This window comes from Drechmeria coniospora, chromosome 01, assembly GCF_001625195.1.
Source record: "Drechmeria coniospora strain ARSEF 6962 chromosome 01, whole genome shotgun sequence".
Taxonomy (NCBI): Eukaryota; Fungi; Ascomycota; class Sordariomycetes; order Hypocreales; family Ophiocordycipitaceae; genus Drechmeria; species Drechmeria coniospora.
This window is the reverse complement of record NC_054389.1, coordinates 2,289,082-2,312,625: the sequence shown is the minus strand read 5'-3', so window position 1 is coordinate 2,312,625 and position 23,544 is coordinate 2,289,082. Positions and strand designations below refer to the sequence as shown.

The 23,544-nt window shown below is 58.2% G+C and overlaps 7 protein-coding genes across 7 annotated transcripts; 3 read left to right on the top strand and 4 right to left on the bottom strand.

The window, feature by feature from the left end:
• Nucleotides 1-3,338: 3,338 nt before the first annotated feature.
• DCS_00635 (uncharacterized protein) lies at nucleotides 3,339-5,625 on the bottom strand (the record flags this gene model as incomplete). The annotated part of the gene is made up of 3 exons (XM_040797974.1): nucleotides 3,339-4,675; nucleotides 4,777-5,320; nucleotides 5,563-5,625. The coding sequence occupies 3 exons, from the start codon at nucleotides 5,623-5,625 to the stop codon at nucleotides 3,339-3,341; spliced, it is 1,944 nt and encodes a 647-aa protein (XP_040658857.1).
• A 1,151-nt stretch (nucleotides 5,626-6,776) lies between these two features.
• On the bottom strand, nucleotides 6,777-7,376 carry DCS_00634 (uncharacterized protein; the record flags this gene model as incomplete). The annotated part of the gene is made up of 1 exon (XM_040797973.1): nucleotides 6,777-7,376. One exon carries the CDS (start codon nucleotides 7,374-7,376, stop codon nucleotides 6,777-6,779), a length of 600 nt encoding a protein of 199 aa, XP_040658856.1.
• A 2,413-nt stretch (nucleotides 7,377-9,789) lies between these two features.
• On the bottom strand, nucleotides 9,790-10,068 carry DCS_00633 (uncharacterized protein; the record flags this gene model as incomplete). The annotated part of the gene is made up of 1 exon (XM_040797972.1): nucleotides 9,790-10,068. One exon carries the CDS (start codon nucleotides 10,066-10,068, stop codon nucleotides 9,790-9,792), a length of 279 nt encoding a protein of 92 aa, XP_040658855.1.
• Nucleotides 10,069-12,833: 2,765 nt separating this feature from the next.
• Nucleotides 12,834-14,717, top strand: DCS_00632 (uncharacterized protein; the record flags this gene model as incomplete). Its single annotated transcript, XM_040797971.1, has 3 exons — nucleotides 12,834-13,140; nucleotides 13,682-13,890; nucleotides 13,944-14,717. 3 exons carry the CDS (start codon nucleotides 12,834-12,836, stop codon nucleotides 14,715-14,717), a joined length of 1,290 nt encoding a protein of 429 aa, XP_040658854.1.
• A 1,856-nt stretch (nucleotides 14,718-16,573) lies between these two features.
• DCS_00631 (uncharacterized protein) lies at nucleotides 16,574-18,223 on the bottom strand (the record flags this gene model as incomplete). Its single annotated transcript, XM_040797970.1, has 4 exons — nucleotides 16,574-17,646; nucleotides 17,772-17,862; nucleotides 17,937-18,060; nucleotides 18,207-18,223. 4 exons carry the CDS (start codon nucleotides 18,221-18,223, stop codon nucleotides 16,574-16,576), a joined length of 1,305 nt encoding a protein of 434 aa, XP_040658853.1.
• Nucleotides 18,224-19,373: 1,150 nt separating this feature from the next.
• DCS_00630 (uncharacterized protein) lies at nucleotides 19,374-19,715 on the top strand (the record flags this gene model as incomplete). Its single annotated transcript, XM_040797969.1, has 1 exon — nucleotides 19,374-19,715. The coding sequence occupies one exon, from the start codon at nucleotides 19,374-19,376 to the stop codon at nucleotides 19,713-19,715; it is 342 nt and encodes a 113-aa protein (XP_040658852.1).
• Nucleotides 19,716-21,216: 1,501 nt separating this feature from the next.
• On the top strand, nucleotides 21,217-21,564 carry DCS_00629 (uncharacterized protein; the record flags this gene model as incomplete). The annotated part of the gene is made up of 1 exon (XM_040797968.1): nucleotides 21,217-21,564. One exon carries the CDS (start codon nucleotides 21,217-21,219, stop codon nucleotides 21,562-21,564), a length of 348 nt encoding a protein of 115 aa, XP_040658851.1.
• Between the last annotated feature and the right edge of the window lie 1,980 nt (nucleotides 21,565-23,544).

The following is a 23,544-nucleotide window of genomic DNA, read 5'->3' as shown; positions in this document are numbered from 1 at the left end:
GACGGAGTACGAGTTTTAATTACTGTAATTACTTGCCATTTTGCCACAAATACGGAGGCTGGAGCACACCTATAGCGCTCTGTACACCTACTCCTACTTGTACCGTACAGTATTACTTCACAGCGCCGCACGGAATACGGAGTACATGTACATGTATCACTCCTACCCACTCCGGCTTTGCTTCTGCGCAATGCCACCTCGTTACCATGGCGGTTCCTCCTTCCTCAAACTCGTCAAGGAAGGTATAACAACTACGGAACCTCTGTACAGTACAAGCACCATACTGTACACTCTCTCATACGAATACGTGTACATGTACATGGGTGACGAGTGCAAGTAGTTGTGCGGAGTATTACAACTCCGTACCAATACGAGCAATACATGTTCGGGCACTCGTCGAGTAAGTACAATTGTGTACCGAGTACTCCGTATTATCTAGTGATTGCATGTACTAGTACAGTACGGAGCACTTGTATAGTACCTGCTCGTTCCGATCCCAACATCGTGGCCACAACCACGTCGCCCAAAGCATCCAACCAAACCTCATCGCTCACTTCGCCCATACAATGAATCACCGTGGCACCAATTTTCGACGTCATTCCATCGCCGTCACGTCACATCACCTCCGCATCCCGGCGAATGTGCTCGCGCGCGCATGGTAAGCACACCTACCTACATGTAGGTACACGGTCGAACTGAACGATCTCTCGTACGAGCTCGTCTCATGTTAAATAGTGGCCCGAGTCGTCATGCGCGAAATATCGTCCTCGTCGATTTTCAACCTCGTACTCGGACAAAAGATCCCCCCCCCCCCCCATTGGCGAGGTGCTATTCGGCCAATCATGGGCCCTGTCATTCGTCCGCCGCTTCGGCCTCATTGTGCAAAAATCAATCGGTCCATGGCGGGCGAGCCGTTCGACGATGGCCCAAACTGCTCTCGCAGGACCGCCCCCTTGCACCATGGCGTCGTCGGGCTGAGACCTTGGAGTCCAGCGGCGACGAGGGGCACGCTCGACCTGGGACGAGGTAGCGGTACATGGTCCGCCCCCGCCGAACCCGGGGACCCCAGGTACCGCTACTCGGCCCCCGTACGATCAGATCGAAGCCGCGTGCTGCCAGGTGCTAGCGGCAGCAGTGGTCGGCCGTTGCGCAAAACAAAACATCACATCTCACCACCAGCAACCATGGAAGCTAGCCGGATGCTGAAACACGCACCGTGGCCTGCATATGATGCATGACTTGGCGCCGTCGTGCCCGGCTGGGCGCCTTCCCCCCGCCATCTCCCCCCGTTCCCGCGCACGACGAGCCCGGCGCTGCAGGAATAGGTTACGTTGCCCAAGTCACGGCTCCGTGCCATTCCTTGCCTTCCAGCCTCTCTCGGCCAGCCAGTCGCCTGAACGAGCCAAGCCGTCTCGCCAAGCTGTTGCTACGGTAATGCGGCGACGGCCATGATGCTAGCGGGCGTGAGCACGGGAACGAAGCTGGTCGGAAGTTGGACCTGTTCGTCTCGCGCCATCTCCAAAGGACGGGAAAGGGCAAGATGCGATATCATCACCACGGTCACCACGGTCACCATGGTGTGATTCCGTTTCCCGGAGCCATGCGGGTGCATGCGTGCACATGGCTGGCTACCCTTACATGGCTACCTGGCTTCCCTGGATACGAGAACGATGTGTGCATATACACCTAGGGCTCTGGACAAGTACTGTAGGTGAGTACATTTGCTGTGTTCTACTGTACATGTACAGTGCTCTGTACTCCATACTTCTGCTCGGTATACTAGGTAGGTACTTGCTAACTGTTCTCCGTACAGAGTACAAGCTACGGTTGCGGACTGCTGGTATTGCAGTACATGCATGTCTCGCCTCGCTCGGTGCCAAAACTAGCCCCGCACAAGCGCACGTGCATTGGTACTAGGTACGTGCGACCAAGTACAGAACACTCCTCGATACTCGATACTACGTATAATACAGTATCGCCTTACACCCACTACTGCATGGCTATCGCTGCACACCTGCACCTACACCTACATCTGCTACAGTCTACTGTGGCTGCTATTCCATGTCCAGCAAGTGCTTGCGCACGTTGGGTCGACCTGATAAGGTTTGATGCTCGGCCGCTCGGCTGTTTCAACCTGCGCCCTCACTGGCACCTCGGCACCTCTTCCACCTGCACCTGGACCACCTACCTCCGTGACGTGTGTCAGGCACTGCAATCAAACCTTGCCGGGCTCCGCCAACCTCAACCCTGCCCTGCCGATCCGTATTCGCCGAACGTCGCAGGCCTGCGAGAGCATTGAACGCGGCAGAGAGGCGGCTTGCGTCATGCGTCATGCGTCGTCGACGCCCGCCGTCAAACGAACCCGCCACCCTGTGCTCCATCGTCCCTCGTCGCCCCTGTGGAAGGCATACCGGCTGGCAGCTGGCAGCAGATGGTGAACAGGGTGGCTGCGAGTGGCCGCGTTCAGGTGCGTCATCGTTCATGGCGCCATCCGCTCCCTATTGACCTCGAGGGCCATCGCTCGATGCCGCCATGACCATGACGCGTCTGCCGAAAGGACTCTCCTCCTCCCGAGGGCCGGCATCGCCTCGACGTTCCGGAGCCCTTTCCTCTCACGGCACAATGACAACGCAATCGATGGATTCATCCTGCACCTTGCGGCACCTAGGGCCTCGCCCGTCATGCTGCTTGGCAGTACCTACCGGTACGACTTGGATCCATCCTCGTCGGGCCTGGCTGAACGATCCCTTTGCATCGGGAGGGGTGAGGCCACTCTGCTCAAGCACCGGCTGCACCCGTCACGCTTCAGAGCAAGATGCGCCTTGGTTGGAGGGTTGGGCCGAGCCGAGCGCCCGCAGCCAGCTCGCGAAGCATCAGTCGTGGCCGCGTCCCGGCCGGTGCCTGCACACGCTGAACCGGCGCGTCCCGCAGCCTCCGGCGACGGTCCGCCTCGTCGGTTTCATCGCCTTGCTCCCGACGGCTCGTGCTCGTGCTCGCCATCGTCCCACGGCGAACCATCCACAGGTGACCATCTCGACCAACCTCGTCCGCTCGGCGTCGGTTGTCGCACTTGGCCAGCAAATTACCCGCTCGTTCACGTGTCGTGGTGTGCATGCAGCATCTGGTGCAGGTGAAGGAAGTGTGTAAAGTACATGAAGTGGTGTGCCCGACACCTTTGGCGTCATGCACCTGTGCCTTGGAACCAAGACGATCTTTATCCATTCGTCCATTCGCTTGCTTCCGTTTCGCGGAGAGTGGCCGGCCTGGCACCCACCTTGGAACCAAAGGCAAGCAAGGACCGAGGGTGCTGCTCTCCAACGACAACGTCCCGGCCGGCGTCACATGGAGTCTTCCATCTGTCGGCTTCGCGTCTTCGACCAGCTATCCCGGTCCTCCTTTCCGCCCTTGCTCTCCAGGCCCATCCCTCGTTCGACCCATTCCTTGCTCTGCATCTGGCTCAGCCGGCTCAAGGCTCTGGCAAAGGCAAAGGCTTCCTCCTCGCCGGCGAACAGGTTCGAGCTCTTGAGCTGCTCGGCGTTGCGCTCCACGTCCTCCATCATCCGCCCCACCGCCTCGCCGGCCTTGTGTCCGCCGCCGGCCGACGCCGACGTCGTGCCGCTCGCCTGCAGCAGGCTCTCGGCGATCTCGTCGCGCGACACGAAGAGCTCCGTCAGCGGCTTCTCCGTCGTCAGCACGAGCTTGGCGTTGCCCTCGTAGACGGCGTCGACAAAGGTGATGAAGCGCCGGGCGAGGTCGCGCTCCCGCACCGTCATGCCCGGCACGTCGGTCACGACGAAGGCGTCGTAGCTGCGGACGAGCTCGAGGTAGTCGGCCGCCGACTTGGGCTTCCCGATGAGCTCGTCAAAGGTGAAGCAGGCGCAGCGGCCGCTGACGCGCGGCACGACAATGTCGCGCCCCCACACGCGCTGCGTCTCGGCGTGGGGCGCAAAGTTCTCCGAGTCGCCGAGGAATCGAAACCACTTTTCGGCGTGCGAGCGCGCGTGGTTGTCGAGGGGCGTGTGGTAGACGCCCGACGGCGGTCTCGGGATCTTGCGGTAGTCGGTCGGCGAGTCGAGGTTGATGACGTGCAGCCGGTGCTTGAGGAGATGGATGGCCGGGAGGAAGGATTCCCTCTGGATGCCGTTCTTGTACAGGTCGTCGGGCGGCCGGTTCGACGTCGTCACGAGCACGACGCCGTGCGCCATGAGGCACTCGAGCAGCCGGCGCAGGATCATGGCGTCGGCCACGTCGGTGCACTGGAACTCGTCGAAGCAGAGCACGTTGCCCTTGTCGGCAATGTCGGCCGCGACAAAGGGCACCGCGTCCACGTCGCTTCCGTGCTCCATCTTCAGCTTGTGCAGCCGCCGGTGGACGTCCTGCATGAAGTTGTGGAAATGGATCCGCGTCTTGGTCCTGACCGAGCCGGGCAGCGTGTCGTAGAAGAGGTCCATGAGCATCGTCTTGCCGCTTCCGACGTCGCCGTAGAGGTAGAGGCCGCGGGGCAGGTTGGGCGATATCTCGCCCGGCGGCGGCGTGGCGGCGTCGGCCCTGCCGAAGAGCGAGGAGAAGACCGACCTCCTCGCCGGCTTCAGCGCCTCGGGGCTCGGATGGACGACCGGGGGCGCGTCGTAGCCACGCAGCTCGTCGTGGAGGTGCTGGAGGCTTTCGATGATTCCTTGACGTCGGCGCGCCCGTCAGCTTCGGCTGCGCAGATGCTCGTGCTCGCGGGCGCGTGGGAACGGCACCCCGGCACGTGCCTTGGCCGCATTCGCTCACCTCGTTGATGCTCGTCGTTGCGCAGCACGCCGGCCTCGACGCGCCTGTCGTATTCGTCGAGCGGTCCGTCGCCGCATGTCACACCGCCCGACACCGAGGCCAAGCATCGGCTCCCTACTCGGACGCCGCGCGAGATGCTGATCCTCGGCAGCGTCCGGGGCCGAAGACGGCAGCTGCCGTGCCACCTCGGGCTCGAGATCGGCGCCGTCCGCGAGAGGCGGGAGAAGGAGCTGGCAAAGGCCGTCCCGCGCGGCAGCAACGTCGAGGCTCGATGGCGGCCGGGCAAAGGTGCCCATTGCCCGGGCGACCTGCCACGGCGCATTCTCCGTTGCCTTGTGATTCCTTTCCCAAGGTACGACGTGGGGGGAAGCGAACGGGATCCGGAAACGTGCTCATGCGCCAGCGGAAGAGTGTCGGATCCACATTGGAAAAGGACAAGGAGGGCGGGCGCAAGAGCACTCGATGTGGTGGGAAACGTGGTCACGCCGCTTACTTTGGAGGATCGCCGAGCAAATCCGGCCTTTTCGTGGTGTTGTTGGCCGTCCTAGTAATTAGTAGGTACTCTTGTATTTGTGCAAGCACTGTACAGTATGTAAGTAATTATTAGTAAGTACATGCAAGTACAGAGTACGTACGGAGTACGGAGTACAGTATTGAGTATTTATACCGTGGGTGGTTTAGTCACGGTACAGGTACTTGCGTACTTACATGGTACATGTACTGACTACCTTCAGTACAGTAAGCACTTCCACTGTATTGCCTCCCAGTAACACTGTGCTTACGTACATGCCTGTACTTGGTCAGTTCGCGCTGTACGGGTACTGTAGGGTAAGTGGAAATTGGCGTCATGTCGTCCGCCAAGTGCCTACCGTAGTTAGCTGGAAGCCGGCCGTTCCCAGTAGCTACAACTACATACTGTACACCTACAGTGGTGTTTTTGCCTAAGATACGGAGAAATAATAGTAATCCAGTACTCCGTACAACTACTTGAACTGGAAAATACCGACATGCGACTGTGTTCGGTATTATCAAGGAACCCTACTACTTACTCCGTACGAGAGGAATGCAGCCGTGCTAGCCGCCGTCGATGCCTCCGAGGTCTAACCTAACCTACCCTGGAGCCTGGGGAACAAACAAGTTGGTTGGAGATGAGGACAATCGCATCACCATAGATGAATAGTTCACATCTTGCTACCATACTCTTGAGCTCTTCCAATCGTTGGTTTGAAATGTCCCAACCCTGCCTTGTCTGCCGTGTTGCCTTTTCTGAGCCTACCTCACGACTCTCCCGGTATCCGCAGAAAATGCACAGCACTGGTAAAGATTGGTGCATGCATCGCCGTGAATGTGTGAGGAGCTGCAGGTCCAGAGGCCTCAGCTCAGGTACGTGGGTGCAAGCAATCTACGCCCAGGCATGAGTGACCGGGTATTAGTTACAGCCAACGTGTCATGTAGTATGAGATGATGGGACGTTCACCAAGGACCATTCATGGCAGGCTGATCCATTTCCTCCTTTCCTCTCCCTTGGTTACCTCGGAGCTGCTCATGACGAGGAGGACCGAGGTCCAAACCCCGTGCGCACTTGACCTGCAGCCGTAGAAAACGTACGTTTGAAATACCATAAAGACACCAACAAAGGCAGGATCCTCATTTGGCACCCTATTTCTACTACATGTACACGTTCTGCCTCCTCCTCTCTGCCATCTCCGCCGCCACCCGGACAAGCAACGGCCTGAAACGGTGACGAATGGACTTTCCCATGCGCCCATCCAGCTTCACCGCTTTTCCCTCTTCGCTCCAAATTCCGACCCGCCCCCAATCGTCCCTTGTTCGCCTCTGCCATCGCCATGCCGGGCAGGACTCGGCCGACTTTTCCTTCAAAGGAAGCCTGGTCACCAACCGTCGCAGGCCAAGCCCAAGGGGTGTAAGTCGTGCCCAAATGTGTGCTGGGTGCGAGGACAACCAAGCAGGTTCGTCCTGGCCAGTCTCCGCGACGATTGTCATTGACATCTAGAACGCGAGAATGCCTTAAGAGCTGGACCAAACTTATCATCCGCGAGTCGAAACAGCCTGATGATTCCTTTCACATTATCGCGAGGTACTTTGGTGAGGACGACGGCGATCATTCTTATAAATGATCTTCGAACCACTGGGAGGTAACGAAACACGTCGACGCAAGCGTTGGCCGCTTGGAAAACCGCCCTTTTCTTCTCCATGTTTGCAAGAAAAGTGTCGGCTATGGCCTTGACGGCACCAGCAAGCTTGAGCGGTTCCGATACATTCGCAAAGCTGAGCGGGTCCGATTCATTCGCATTGCTGAGCAGTTCCGATATTTTTGCTAAGCTGAGCGGGTCCGATGCATTCGCATAGCCGAAATAAATATGGCATGAGGTTTGATCGAGAGAACTGACAAGCTCCTTGAAACTATCGACGACAGTTGAGGACGAGGGTTGATTGTTGTCGATTTGCGTGAAGAAGGTAGCTATCGGCTGGTTGATGCCGGCTAAAACATCATAACCAGGGATGACAGGACACTGCATGCGATTGTCAGCCGAGGCGATGGCGGCAAAAACAACGACAACGGCGTTGGAAATTTTCATGATGAACAATGGCAGTGTAGAAAACGAGTGCTTAATATTAGGATGCTTCGTTTTTCAAGCAAGGGACGTGTTTGTGAAAGGTTGGATGAACTCGACAGTTTTATATGCCGTGTAAGTGCTGGTGGCTGTGCTGAGCTTGCGTGCTGCATCCGCGTGATGGGTGATCAAGTACACGTACTCGTATGGAGTACTTGCACCTGGTTGTGAGTACGAGCGAGCACTGCAGGTGCTCGGAACACCCCTTGCAGTGTTTGGTAATATATGTACGTAAATAACCATAGGTAAAACGTAATGTACAGTAGTCGTGGTAAGCCCCCTACGAGTCACTCTTCCGATAACTACCCTGGTGCAGGCTCTTGAGTGATGAATACTGGCTTGCGCCTGCAGCACGTACGACTGCAGTACACTTGCTTTGGTGGGAAATTTGGAGGATAAAGACCGCCTAATACGAGCACATATAGATATATGTCCTCTGGTGGGTTCAACGCCCCCGGACTCGTCCATGTTAGCACGGAGGATTCTGTACAACATATGAATACCCACTCATACGAGCATGGATAGTAGTTTGCTCCATTTCCATGTGGTTTTTGGGAGTATACTGTAGTCAGTTCTGTCACGGAGTGCCTCGTACTTGTCGTACTTGCTTTCAACTACGTGCAGTATTATTACTTGTAGGTGGGTGTAGTTTTTACGGAGGCGCCTTTCAGTAGTCCTATTTCACCAAATCATTATCCCTGCTACGACCCCTGCCGGGACAGGACTCTGAAAGGCGCCGTACTCGTACTTGCAAGTGCATCAAGGGAGGTACAAAAGCACCGGACGCTGTATCGTACATGGACAGTGCCACCAGGTACTACTACGCGCACGTACGTGCACATGTACAGTAGGTGTAGGGTACTAAGCAGGTACATATGCTATACCTAGGTAGTAGTACAGTACTGTAGAGTACTAGGTAATACGGAGAGGTTGTAGGTGTAATGCTCCGTGCGGAGTCGGAGGTTGTAGGTGTAATGCTCCGTGCGGAGTCGGAGGTTGTAGGTGTAATGCTCCGTGCCGAGTCGGAGGTTGTAGGTGTAATGCTCCGTGCCGAGTCAGAGGTTGTAGGTGTAAGTAATGCTCCGTGCGGAGTCCTTGCAAGTACAACGACAGCAGAGCGGTACGAGTACTAGGCCCCAGTGGAGCGCTCAACTTGGGCCTTGGAGTTTATGCTGGTGAAGGGATGATGATGGAGGAGCAATACTACTAGGTACCTACCTACTTACTGCACGTATTTTAAGTTCACTTGCGTCGCAGGAGGGTTTGAGTACGAGCATAGGACAGATACCACCAGTACGGTACACCAAGAGTCAACATGTACGGAGTACCATATACCTACTGCTATATGCCTAGCTATCGTATTGCTTCACTTGGCACAGGTATTTAGCACTACTGTTATATGCCTAGCTATCGTATTGCTTCACTTGGCACAGGTACTTAAGCACTACTGTTTGTACTTGAAGCAAGGTCCGAATACACGGCAACTAATAGCACTCCGTAGACTCTCCGTACCCCGTACTCCGTACTCCACATCTGCTTGTCAGTGCGGAGCGGTCCGTATTATTACTTGATCGTTCGTTCACAGATGCGTACCAAGTACTAGGAAGCTGTAGGTCCATTGTGTACAGTACTCAAGTACTTGCCTAGGTAAGTACCTAGTAGTAGACACGCGCATGTATTGCTGACTGTTCTCGTACAGCAGTAATAGTCCTTGGCTTGTATTATCATGGATGCAAGACAATCTGCGAGTACCGTTGGAGAAAACGGTAGAAGCGAATGCTGCGTCGATTGCACGCCGTCTTCATACGAACAAGACACCCACCGCACCTGCGAGTGCTCGGAAGCCTCCAAGCACGCCTGCAATATGCAAGTACATGCACCTATGGACCCCTGCAGTGCTGTAATGTGCTGCAGGTGCGCAACTACTGCAGGTGAACGGAGTACTATAGTAGGTGCCGAGTCTTGAATGTGCCCACGAGCTCGGAAGGGCACACGCGAGGGTACTTGCATGCACATGCATGCCAGCGTGAAGGAGAACGAATCCTTACTCACAGCACCTGCGTACATGCCAGTGTGCGGACAAGAACTCCGTGCTTGCAGCAAGTACAGATACATGTATAATATCTTGGGGGTCGCTCCGCACACGAAGCGTACATGTTCGGTGGAGGTACGGTGCTTGCAAGTACTCGCAATGACCAGGCAAAGGAACAGATCAGCACAATTGTAGGCGTACATACCCTTACTGCAACGCTGCATGTACATGTGATGCTCCGTACCGTGCATCGAGGTACCTGCGAGTAGAGAGGCGTTGCGCGAGCATGCTGCGAGTGCTTACTATGCTCGAAGGCGGTCGATGCTCATCCAACTCCTTTGCGTATCAAGGACGCGGCGGCCAACACCAAGCGGTGCTCAGCGTGGCCGTCGTTCTCGTGCCCATCATGACATGGATGCCTGCATCGAGCTCGCGCGACGAGGGACGAGGATTTGGCTTCCTGCGAGCGCGAGCATTTGCAGCACGAGCACCAAAGTATTCCCCCGTCCGTCGACCGTGCAAGTTTTGCCCTGGCTCGCCGCCTTGCCCGACCTCGCGCTTCGTGTACAGGCACAGCTCAAGTTGGCTCGAGGCTGCCCGGATGCCGTCCGTGTCCGTGGCCATGGCGAGTAATGGCATCGGATGGCGTCGAGAGAGTCATGGCGTGGCGCTGAGAACGGCGACTCAGGCAGTCCCGGCGTCTTGCGTCAGCCAGGACTTGAGGAGATGAAAATTCAAGTACGAAGGGAGCCACAGCAGTACCAAGCACTAGGTGTAGGTGTATACAACTACCTACCTACTAGTAAAGGTAAGTGGTACCTTGCCGGAATATCAATACCTCGCGTGCACCGTGCATGGCAAGTATGAGCATGTGCCTGTACTTGCCTACGGTAGGTGTAAGCACCCTGTACAGTATTTGAGTACTAGGTGCTAAGGTAGGTAAGTAATATTAAGTTGGTACCTACTTGTGCAACTTGTACTTGGGTGAACTTACATGTAGGCTTCTGGGCATGAATACGGAGTATTACAGTACGTCGAAAATCTTCAACAACGATACTAGCGCCTCATGGTGGGCGACCAGCGGCGTAGTGGTGCCAAATGCTTCTGCTTGTCATGCTCGATGCTTGCCCTCTGTGTATTCGTCATGCGGCGAGGTACTCGCATGCTTCCTCATCCAACCACGGCAGCAGCAGCGGCCTCCGTACTTTTCGCTGATTCGGTTCCTGCGAGACATTGGCCATGTGAAGACTCATACGGAGCACACGTATTGTGGTTGAATATGAGCAAGTGCTGGCATCTACACCCAAGTACTCGTACGTGCATCGTGCCGAGCAGGGCACCAAAAATACAGCGCAATGCATCTGGAACAGACGTGGGGCCGGGCAAGGGAGCTCCCGCACATGCCGTGCCACGACTCATTGTGCACTGTGCCCGTGCTGGGTATCAACCGTAGGTTTCATACACTGCACAGTACGTGCCAGGACGAGTACCGAGTACGGAGTGCCGTACGGAGTAGGCAGCAACAACTGCCTGCATGCACGAGTACGGCACTCTGGCCGCATGCTCAAGGTCGCGCTCGTGCTGCTCGTGCTCCAAACTTTTGTCGGGAGTCTGGCTGTTGCAGTGCTCCGTCCGGCTAGTCCGACCTGCAGTGCGTGCTGTAATTACAACCAATTACATGTATTATTAGGTACTTGGTGCAGGTAGTTGTACTTGATTCCGCGTCAAAGTACATGCACAGTACGAGGCACCCAGCACACCCACCCACCAACCAACCTCCACGTACTAGTAAGAAGAGTACCATGTGCCAACATTGTCAGTGCTTGCCATTACCGTACATGTACAGTATTACTAGCTGCGCGGCATGCACAGTACGGAGTACACCTGTGACCAAGTACTCACTTACTCCTCCGCACATGCACTGTACTATCCTGTAACTACTCCGTACGTACTCCGTACATTACGGAGTATTACTCCTTACTCCGCAAGTACGTACTTCGTTCAAGTACATCTCAAGTACGGAGTACGGAGCACTCTATATTACTGTACGTACGCTCATTGCCGTTCTTGCCATTTCATTCGGTGATTACTTCCTAATTCAGCCGCCTCCCAACCAAACCGGCAGTTGCTCAAGACAGTCCGAGGACGGGCGCACAGTTCGTTCCAGCAGCGGGTAGGTGCGAAGACTGTCTTTCTTTCCTCATCGTCGCACCGACTCTGCTCCCTTTGCTTTGCCGTCAATGTGCCATTCCCTCACGCCCCCATTGCTCTCTTCGAATCCTCCCACCTTCTCCCGTGCCCTTCTCCTGCCATGCGCGCGCCCTTTGGAGAGATTCATGCAGCGCGACGCAGGAACAGAGCTCTGCATCAAGAGGAGAAAGGGCCGTGGCTCGTCTCTCATGCGGGATGCACGCACCTTGCACGCCGCGATGGCGGCGATTCGCTACGGCACGTTGCGTGCGATGTATCAACTTTCCCCGTCCCCAACGGTTGCCACTTCCCGTCGCGGTACAAACGTGGATAGGGTAGGCGGCAGGATGCGGCTACGGCGCGCGGAGCGCTGGTTCCTATTTTCAATCTTCACCAACTTGTAGGTGGATGGACCACCTGCTGATGCTACGCATGCGGTTATTCTTACGTGCACCTGTACACGTACCAAGTTCATCGACATACTAGCTTAATACACGCCGTCGACGCCCATCGGCCGCACCCTTCAGATTTCTCATGCCTCCTCTCGGTGGCTTGCAGGGTGTCAGGTCAGGCCAAAACTTGCAGCACCGTCCACGCCCGCACAAGACGGAACGAGTGGCCGATGCTTGCAAAGCCAAACAAGGAGCCAGCCCCTCCAACCACGGCAAGCGGCAAGACCCCGTCCGCGACGATGGGAGACATGTCTGTGAGGCGAGGCACTGCAGATATAAGTATACGGATACGCTCACTTACTCGATCGGGCCCGCGACGCGTTGCATCCCACCCCTCTTTCCCTGTCCCCTCCACCTCGCCTCCCCGTCCTGGTCGAGGACGGCCCCTGCCACTCGGCAGTGTTCACTCGTTCGTCCGGCCTCCACGTCCAAGTTCCCACGCTCACACGCATGCCGTAGGCCTCTGCAACGCCGACCCGCCCCCCCCCCCCCCCGTCAACCGACGCAGGGATCGGTGGCCGTATGCGCCGAAAGGCACGGGCGGCTGGTTGGTCGGAGGCCAGTCAGCATCCATGCCGACAGCAGACGTCCGCGCGTGCGCCTCGACCATCTCATCACAGAAAATCCCGAGGCGGCCATCCTTGTTGACGGGCCCTCAGACCGGCCGATGAGGTATGTGCCCTCGCGGCCGGATGCACCGATTCAGTCCGTCCCCCGCTTCGTCCGACATGCACGACTCCTTTGCCAATGTCGACCGACGACGTCCCCGCGAGCAAGACCGTACCTGTGCATGGTTTCCTCCTCGTTTCCGTCGTTTTCTGCTCTCACGACCGCCTCGACCACAAGTTGGTACAGGACGAGTCGTTCGACAGCACGCGGGCAAAGGTTGGAGGAAAGCAACGGGTAAAAAAGCAAAAAATAAAACATCATGATGGAGAGTCGGCCGCTGATGCCCCTCATCTTGCCTTTTCGCCTGCGTCCATCGCCAATATCCGCCCGATGGCTGCAAGCCATGCCGTTGCACGATCCTTTGAGCACGGGAAAGTGACGACACGTACGTACGGAGTACATGGCACGGACAATGGGGAGTCGAAAGTGAGGCAAACACCCGCTCGCTCGTGGCGTTCCTCCCACACCCAGCCAAGTCATGCATCCGGGAGCAGGTCTGGGGGCCGTGCCAACCACGACCGACTGGCCCATGGCCTCCTCGACCAACTGGAAAGCATCCCGGCCTGGTAGTCGCCCCAAGCTCGAGGACCCTTCCCCTTGTCTTCTGGACTATTTTTGACCAGTCCTTGGCACTGGCGCGGCTGGATCTAGATTGCGGCCTTGAATCAGGTCGCCGCCGTGCTCGTCGACGCTCTGCTCCGCGCCCAATACTGCAAGTATATGTACTCACTCGCAGGTGCACCGCACACAACCCGACCGCGTGTTTCTGGGAGATGTTTCAACCTCTGACCGTCTCTAGGCCGAAATGCGCATTCCGGACTGCCCTGCCTTCTCTTCCCTTGCTCAAAGTATACTCGATACCTATGTACAAGGGGGTGCTCCAAGACTCGTCGAGTCCGGCCTATGATGCTGCCGCGGCTTTATAGATTCCGACGACGTGGATAAAGTCCAGGTCCTCACTCCGACTTCCTCGTCCTTGTGCCGATACGAAACCTCCTGCCCTCCAACCTGCCGCCACCAGACTCCCGTACGACCAGCTGGGCCTCGGACGCCCGCTGATTGTATCCAACTTCACGCATCACCACACGCCTCGGTGCTCGGGAACACAGAGGTCGGCCAAATGTCGGCCCCCGACGTAAGTGCTCTCGACTGCCCAGCTGCCCTGCCCAGCCTCGTCTAACGCGGGAGACGGCTCGTACCCCGTCGAAGAAGAAAGCCAACCTAGCTCGCATTCGAGACAACCAGAGAAGATCGCGCGCTCGAAAGAAGGAATACCTCCAGGATCTCGAGCGGAGAGTCCGGCTTTGGGAGCTCTACGGCACCGAAGCCTCGGCTGAAATTCAAATGGCGGCGAGGAAAGTGGCCGAGGAGAACAAGCAGCTGCGATGTCTCCTCAACAGGTACGGCGTTGGCGACGAGTATATTCACCATTACCTGCAGTCCGGCACCGTCATCCCCCCAAGTTCCCCTCAAGGCCAGCCGTTTCGTGCCGGCGACCCGGGGCCGACGGTTCTGTCGCTGCAGCAGCTCATGCAGCCCCGACTACCGCCGGCCTACGACCGGACCGTTCAGATGGCACAGACGAGCCAGTCAAGCCGCGAGACGTCGATGACGAGCGCCTCGACGACAAGCTCGTCTCTCTGGGAGCCGACACAGACGATGGCGTCTTCGTACGGCCACCAGGCTCGGCAGCAGATGACGCTGTCGCCTCCCGCCGTGGATCCTCCCCCCCACGCTCCGTACTCGCCCCCAAACTTTGCCACGACGGCCGCCACCCCTCGACGACTCCCCTTTTCCGGCCACGCATCGCCGTCCATGCTCAACGACCCACGCCAGGCCGTTGCACCCACCGCCCAGCCCATGCTTCTAGAAGGACGCGCCACCATGGGCTACCAGTACATGCTGCCACAATATGACGACCTGACAGCGCGAAACTACGGCCCTTCCGCGAGAGGCTGCTGAGCTTGACGTTCCAGCAGAAACGAGACTCTTGTCCCATCGCCGGATACGATGGGCGCTTGAACGCAAGGCACTCTGGAAGGACGAACTCACGATCCAAAACGTTTATTGAGGGAGGGGGGAAGAGGGGGGGGGGGGGGGGGGGACGTCCAGGTGCCACCAACTTGGAGGAAACAAAGAGAGGGGGTCGCTGATGGAGGGATTGATGTGTGAATCAAGGTGGCAACGCGATGCTGTAGTTGCCCGCACCTGGTCCTGCAAGATATTCGGGATTCGGATGTATCACAAGCCCCTGACCGGACACCCACTGTTTACGGCCTGCACATGTTCCACCTGCACACGGAGAGGCCGAGAATAAAGCAGAGGCGACTGCAAAGCTGGCGGCGGTAATTTGTGGCGAGAGAGCCGTCGGCAGCGGCGTGATGCGCGCCGGGATTGAAAAAACTGCTTGGCCTCGCTGCCGCAGGGTCGCATGACGGCACTTCTGATTTCCCTAATGGTGAGCCTTTGCGGGATAGTGAGGAAGCTACATCAGATATTGGAGACGTACGAGGTATATAGTAGGCATCAATCCACGAGCGGTTGAGGGCGAACGGCGAGCACCACGGAATACTACGAAATATCGTACGGGGACGGAGTTGGTGGGAGTCAGAGCTGGACGGCGCTGCTGCGTCGTGCACGACATCCCGGATACGATACATATCTCAACGCCGTGCACGTTCAGTTTGTGTTCTCCGACAGACGTGAACAACTGGCGGCCAATGCCGGTTGCAAAGGACGATGCCAGGGCCGGCTGGGAGCAGGCGTCGATGCGCAATCATGCATCGGACGGCCCAACGGCGAACCGAGCGTACAGCAAGAGACTAGAGGGTTTTCATTCTGGTTGATGGTGAAGGCGACGTGATACGGAGAGCGATGATGCTGGCGGAGGTGACGTTCAGATCTTGATGAGCATGGCGGTGAATAGAAATTGAAGGGGAGGAAGGAAGCAAAAGGTAAAGGCTGCGAGACGGTGGCGACTGCTTCCTTTTGAACGAGGCAGCTGCAGAAGGAAGGCGTGATGGGAAGAAAGGAAAGAAGGAAGGAAGTCGGGTCCGAGATCGGCATCCAGCAATGTTGGAGGTGCAAGCGTCATCACAGTCGTATGCATTTTGCATCTGCATCATGATTGTCTCGTCAAGTGAGACGATCACCACTGGCCCGTTAGCCTCCTGGCCCGCAAAGGGTTGCCGGATGGCAGGGGGTGGATTGGACGTTGCCGCTCGCAGCAGCTCCAGGTTCGGAGCGCCCACCCATGCATCCCACATGCATCCCAGACAGACGAGGACACACCAGTACGCCTGCTCCAGCAGATACGACACCCGACCCGAGGACTAAGCCGTGACCGTTCAGGTTGTCTAACTTGTCCCAGAAATACACCTGCAGGACGCACCCCCTCGGAAAAGGGGACTTGAGGGTGCCGAACATGGCATGGCTACGGAAACACGACGAGCAATGGCAGGGGAGTTTGGGTGTCCATTGGCCACTCACTACTATCTGTCGACCTGTGCTCGGCGCCTGCTCTCCATTGTCGGGTCTTTGCGGCGGCACCCTGGCATGCCCCTTCGCATGCGACATTGGGATGTGGGGTGCTCGATGCTGGCTTGGGGATCGTCTCAACTCCCCTTCCCCAGAACAAGCGACACGACCTCCCCCATTCTTCCTCGAACCGAGACCGATGGCCCGGCAACACCAATCAATCCCCGCTTCCTTTGCCGGTCTCGATACTGCTCGTGCGTGACGGCAAGAATCCAACCCCGCACATGATGCGGATGCGAATGCGGATGCGGCAAGGGCTCCCAAGAACCAAGGGCCGTCGCCTAGAGAAAGTAGTCGGCTACTGGTTTCTTCGCCGGCATTCCCCGGGAGTCCTGCGGCGCTGCCTGGAACACCCTGTATCGCCTTGCCGGCCCGCTCTTGTTGGTGACGACGGCCGACGACGCCGAGGCCGACCTCGAGGCCGACCTCGAAGCCGAGTCGGAATCGGAATCGGGTCCTCCGCCGTCGCTGCGGCCGACGTCGCCGTTGCTCCGCGCGAGCACGCCCATGCCCGCCGCGCCATCCTCCTCGAGCTCGAGCACGGCCGCCACGTTGCCGCAACGGTAGCAGTAGTTGGGTGCCGACCAGACCGTCACGATGGAGGCGTCGAACATCTCCTTGAAGCCTTCCATGACGAGCTGGTGGGCGCGCGCGATCATGCTGAGGTCGTTTCGGTGGTTGAAGACCTTGACGATGTCGGAACCGAAGAGGAATCCGGCGCCGCGCGGCGAGAGGCCCCAGCCGTCGATGTCGTCGGGATCCGACCACAGCAGATCGCACATGGCGCCCTCATGAGGCACCTCCTGCTTCCGATCGATGAGGCGGATCTTGTCGACGGTGTCGATGAGCGGGCTCAACCCGCCGTGCACGCACAGCACCGCGCCGGCCGGGTTGCCCACGCTGCCGTTGCTGTCCCCGGACGCGCCCGTGCCCGGCGGACCCGTCCTGTCGGCCGGCCGGGTGGCCTCGTGGGTGCCGTTGGCGCCGTTGGCGCCGTCGACGGCGTCTCCTTCGTGCTCACCCCCCTTGCGGTGGAAGCGGCTCATGATGTCTCCGTCCTGGTCGCAGACCTCAATTTCCGTGTCCTCCTCTTCCTTGTTGGAGGAGAACTGGCTCGAGGCGCCGAGGATGATGGCGCCGAGGGCGAGGTAGTCGAAGACGTCGCAGCAGTAGCGCCAGACGTTGGCGCTGCCGTACTTTCGAAGGCATTCGTCGTAGAAGCCGTAGACGGTCGTGATCTGTCGGGACTCGTGATTGCCGCGGATGAGCGTCATGCGGTCGGGGTATCGAACTTTGAGGCAGAGGAGGAGGAGGAAGGACTCGAGGGAATAGAATCCACGGTCGACAAAGTCGCCTGGCGGGGCATCCTGTCAGCGATCGGCGGTTCTGCGCGTGCGTGCGCCTCGAAGGATGGGGGACGGGAGACGGGAGACGGGGGACGAGGGCACGAGCGAGGCCGAGGCGCGCGCGCGTACGTACCCATGAAGAGGTAGTTTGTGTCGGGAACATCACCGCCGACGCGAAAGAGTTCCATGAGGTCGTGAAACTGGCCGTGGATGTCGCCGCATATCTACCCCCGAGCGTGAGCGTGAGCGTACCGCAAAAGGCAAAGGCGCGAAGACGAGACTGCCGCGCACGACGTACCGTCACCGGCGCCGCCACAGTCACCACATTTCCCTCCTCGATGAGGAGCTCGCGCGCCCGGTGGCAGAGCTCCCGTACGTGGGCTTCGGGGATGAGTCGGCAGGCGCGCAGCTGCGCGATGGCCCTGCAAGTCAGGATCGGGACGGTCAGCAAGGCCGGAACGGATATCGCATGTGCTGGCGGGCTCCGGCTCATGGACGACGCAAGACGGGACGCAAAGGCCACGAGACAAAGACAAAAGACAGAGGCAAAGGCAAAGACCGTACGCACTTGTCAAGATTGCTCATGGCGGAGCAGGCTCGACCTCGGTCGCAGGTAGGGCGCCGCGGCCGCTTGCAATCTCGGGTTCGTCGGTACGGTAGATCATAACATGCCGCAACGATGCCGATGTCGATGGGCTGCCGGCGCGCGAGGGAGGTGAGGGCGCCGTCGACCGCTGACTGTCTTGTCGTAAAAATCGTCGACTCGATGCTCGATGGAGGTTGCCGATTTGGCACTGAAAATCCAGGGCCAGGCAGGGAGCGAGGAAGTGAAACCCACCTGCTGCCGGGTGCCAACGTGCCAACCCCCTTAGGCCCCCTTCCCCCGGTCGTTAGCGTCATGGCCCCCACGAGCGTCCGCCTGCACTTGAGTGCGTGCTGCAGGTGCACATGTACATGTACATGTACTTGCTTGTAGGCTGCAGCAGGTACTTGGACATGAACGAAAGTAAGTGCTTAATGCAAGTACTCTTCAAGTGCAGAGTACATGTTGTACGGCGCAATACTGAGTTATACATGTTCATTTACAGGTACACCAAGTACTGTAATTAGTTGTACTTACGGAGTACAAATTGCAGTATTAATACTGTACGCGGAGTGCATGTACTACTGTATGCGAGTACTTAGGTGCCTACATGGAGTGGTTGTACTGAGTACTTGTACTGTAATTTTGTGTGGGGTGCGGAGTACGGAGTACAGAGTACATAACCCTACTGCACAAGTACAGCTACAGTACTTACTCAAGTAAGTACCTAAGTATTACTCCATGCTCCGCACAGTCGGTGTGCGCCGCGAGTGCAGCAATCACGGAGCGCATGTTTTGCCGGTCCCGCGCGCCACAGCAGAATCCGTCGAGCTCCATCACGAAAGTGAGAAAACGGTGGGCAACGTGGAATTGGAACTCGATGGATCGATCGTGAACCTGCTCGCGCGTGTTCCACCAGCATCGTCGACCTCGTCACAGCCGTTGCCTTGGGGGGCCGAAGCATGTAGTCGGTTGCCTTTCCTTCAGCGTCCTCTTCAGCAGCTCCAGCTTTTCCATCCTCCTCGGCCTCGCCGCGACGCAACACGCCGTCAGGCCCTCCCAAGCGACCTGACCAGCGGGGCCTACAGAACTGATCTCGATTGATGCCTTGATGCCTGCGTTCGACGAGACGAGACACACCATTCGCACACCATGCCGCCGCATCTGCACCCGAGGTCCCGCATGACCTCCTCGCTATTCGCGACAACCGTCGTCGCCAGCTTCTTCGTCGTCGCGCTGCCGCACCTTTTGCCTTGCCCGGTACCTCGAACGAAATACGCCGACGGCGAGGTCGTTGTCGACGAAAACGGCCGACGGAGGATATGGAGGAAGAGAGATCCGGCCGAAGGGAGGGACGGCATCGTTCAGTTCAACCAATCGGCCGACGACGGCGACGACGCGGAATCGACGAAGCGGGCGTGCCCGGTACCGAAGCCCTCCGGCCTGCTGGGAGAATTGCTCGGCTTCCACAACGGCCCGGCGGGAAAACGATGACGAGGAAGAGCTTGGCGGATAGAAAATCGACAGAGAGAAGAAATGGCGGAGACGAAAGCAAGATTCCGTCCGGCGCGAGCCATGATTGTTGCGCTTTCTGCAGAGCGTTGATCATGCCACGAACTGGGCGACCGTTCCCCTCCCCGGCAGATGGAGGGAGGAAATTGGCTTGGGCCACAATGCGCCCGCCGATGCCACGCGACGATGGCTTCTCATGCCCTTGTCGCCGACACTTCTCCATCATTCCAACGGCAGAGCGGCGGTTTCTGCAACGCATCGACACCACCAGCCACTCGCGGCCCGTATCTCTTTCCGGACCGGTGGCCTTGTAAGGGCAGGACAGCACCAACGTCGTGGCCGTCTGTGAGCCCATCATTCACCCTATCCGCCCGTGTCGCTGCCATGGCGCTCCGACCACCCCACGGCACAGGCCGAAGAGACAGGAACCGAGGGTACGGCGTGCCGTCTCTACCTGCCACCGTGTCTAGGTTTGGAAGAGTAGGCTTGGAACCTCTTTCATCCTTGGCAGGGAGCGTTTGGGAAGGGTGTATTTCGTCGTATGCCAGTCGACCAATTCAACAAGACGATGCGATCTGATCCCTGAGCTATAAACTCTGAAGCCCCGATCACTTGCGCTCATGTTGATGTTCATTTTGTGGATGAGAATGCGCACGACGTACTACCAGGCAACGGCGTGCGTACCGTGCACAATCATACCGTTGCAAGAGCAAAAACAAAATTGGATGCTAGAATGTGCAGTCAGTGGTAGAGCCAGTACTCGTGCTTGCACGAATGGTCATCAAAATGGACCGCAAATCAAAAGTACGGTACAGGCATCAGACGGGACATGTTGCCCATTTCCACCACCCCGCACAAGCTTCCTCCCCAACACAACGAATGGTATTCCGTACAGACGACGCTTGTTGCCCGAACACTACATGAGAGCGAGGACTCCAGATTCAGGATCCCGGTTGACTTTATCCGTCAAGTCCCGTCCACTCCGGCTCGTCACCGATGCATGGCAAACGAAGGTACCTACCCCATGGTTGATGCTGGAGTCGTCGCCGTTGGGCTTGATGCGAAGCGAGCGAAGCAGCCCGAGGGGCGGCTCAGCTGGGTGTTGGAATCCCCGATCGCAGCGTTTGGACTTGACACTCTGAACTTTTTGGCTGCATGGCCAGTGCCTCGTATGCGGGCACGTCCAACTCGTTCGCTGCCCAAGTACATCGTCGGCTCAGCCATCAAGCTGGTGGGACACCAAAGTGCTCCGACTCCCGTTCCTACGACGCTTGCACGGCGTCTACCACTGCTGCCCAGAGCAGCGGGCCTCGACCGATTTTGGGGCCGCCCGTCGGCGTCTCTGCATCACCCTCGCAAACGACACCCGCCTATCCACGGCCGACGAGGCCGGCGTTGAATGCAAGCTACGGATGCGCATGCCACGCCAGCCGGGCGGAATCCTCGCTCCATGCATGCAGCTTCCCTTCTCGGCTGTGCCATGATGGCCTGTGACGAATTGGTTGTCACCTCTCTTCCGTTGCCGAGAGAAACGGGCCTCTGGGTCCGACACAAGGAAGCAGGCAAGCTCGAACAGCCGAGAGCAACGACGACTTCGGACCGACACAAGAAGCCAGTCCAGTTCAGACGGCTGAGAGCAACGAAGTCTTTGGTCGGACGCAAGGAAACAGTCCTGCTCGGACAGGCGAGAGCAACGACGTCTTTGGGTCCGACACAATTTGGGCCCGACACAACGAAGCAGTCCAGCACGGAAAACTTTTCTCCCAGTCACGTGGGCGATGATGTTACGCACCATTCTTTCGGGCTGCTGGCCGTCGGACTCGTGGTGTGACGACGGAGGCAGCTGCACCTGCCTGCGTTGGCATAGCTTTCACGTGACCATGTCGGCAGAGTCTACTTGCTATCAAGGCAGCGTAGGCATAGCATCATGGCTCACTTGGGAGAAACGAAACTGGAGCAGATGAGACGCGATATGGGAGACGAAGACGAGGAAACAGTGGTGAATGGTGACGGAGAATAGAGAATGGATCGCCGGGTCATGAATGGTGTCGATTCGCAACCAAATCTAGGACCAGGACGCCCTTTCCGCCGCCATTCCACCAAGATCCCTTCCCGCCGTCATTCTACCAGGAATATGAGAGGTGGGTTGGAATGGGCGCCGAAGGATTCGTGAGACGGAGTCTCCGGACGAGGACGCTGCGAGACAAAAGTACAGCGAGGCGCCTGCTCCGTACAAGGTGACAGGTTGCCACCACGCCAATGTCGTCGATGCAAGAAGAGAGGCAAGCTGCGTACGCCGCCGACTCGGTGCGAATAAAAAATCACATGCGAGTGCACGCGTCGCACGTACTCGTCAACGCTGCACGGAGGATGGAGTGCAGGTGAGTGAGTGGCAGATGTCGGCCCATTGCGGTCGGTCCATTGCGGTGGCCGGATCCGGATGGTGGATCCTCGTCGGACGTGGGTTCGCCGCCGAGGATATTTAAGTTCAGACCGGTGGGCCCGGCGGGAGCTAGTTCGTGTCTGGATCGACGCCTTGGGAATCGGTTCCAGCTGCTGATGTACCCGCTCGAGTGCTGGGCGAGGCGACCAATCTGCCACCTTGTCGCTATTATTAGCACCAGGCCAACATCTGCACCTTGGCACACGGGAACGGGTTTCGTTGGACGTTTGTGCGCAGCGCCGATCTGTTCACTTCTGAGCAGGCAGCAAGCGAACCGTGAGGAGGGCGGGCATGCGAGCAGCCTTGGCACCACAGGCGGGCCAGCGACGGCGGCGAGCAGGGCACCGAGAATCTACTCCGTACCAGTACCTCTGGCACTGCTGTTCCGCGGCAGAGGAAAGGGCCGAGAGCACTTGCGTACCTGCAGCACACCGCACGTGCACTACACCGACGCAGGCGGCGCCGGGAACGCAGACGCTCGGGTGAGCGCAGGCCTGCCGCAGGTTCGATTATTATTCCATCAAGAGAACATGCATGCATGCGCGTATGTGGCCCGATTGTCGGGTGTTTCGGTGGCACCGACGCAGTTCACGGCAGGTGTTTGGACATCAACTTGGTGTACATGTAGGGGTGCTCCGTACATGTATGTGTACTCTTTCCATGCACGCGCATTCCGTACGAGCAGATGTAGGTGTACTTGACACATGCGCAAGTAGGTGTACTCTGTACTCCGTACTCCGTACAGGCAAGGGTAGATGTAGCAGGGTGGAGTTCACCGTGCTCGCTCGGGCTCCGTCGTGCTGCCCGTCACCGCTTCAGGGGCACGGCGACGCGCTCCGCACGGCAGATGGCACGGCAGCGGCAGGCTGCCATGGCCAGGATCACGCAGCGGCTTCGGCGAGGCAGGCTCTGTGTCGGGATGGCAACGGTACGACTATTACGGAGTGCTCGACGCACTCTTGCCGCACCGCACGCAAGCATGGCCTGTGCAGACACGTACCAGTCACGGCACCATGGCCGCACTCCGTACCGTCATACGATGACCACCCGCCACACGCTGCATGTGCCTGTATGTTCCGGCATCGCGCAACCGCACGGTAACCCCCCCACAGGGATGGCGCCGGCATGCGGGAAATGACGAGATGGCGACGCGTCCCCGACGAGCGTGGAACGGGCGGCGACCGGATTGAACGGGAGCGGACGCGAAGCGGTGAGGGTACGTACGTAAGTACGTGTACGTGTACAGGTACTTGCGCTTCCCAAGCAGGATCAGGAGGAGCAGGTCAGGAGGGGTCCGACCACCAGGACGCCGCCCGGCCGCCCGCCGTCCCTGCCGTTGCCGCGGCAGCAGGCCGACGGCCATCCTTT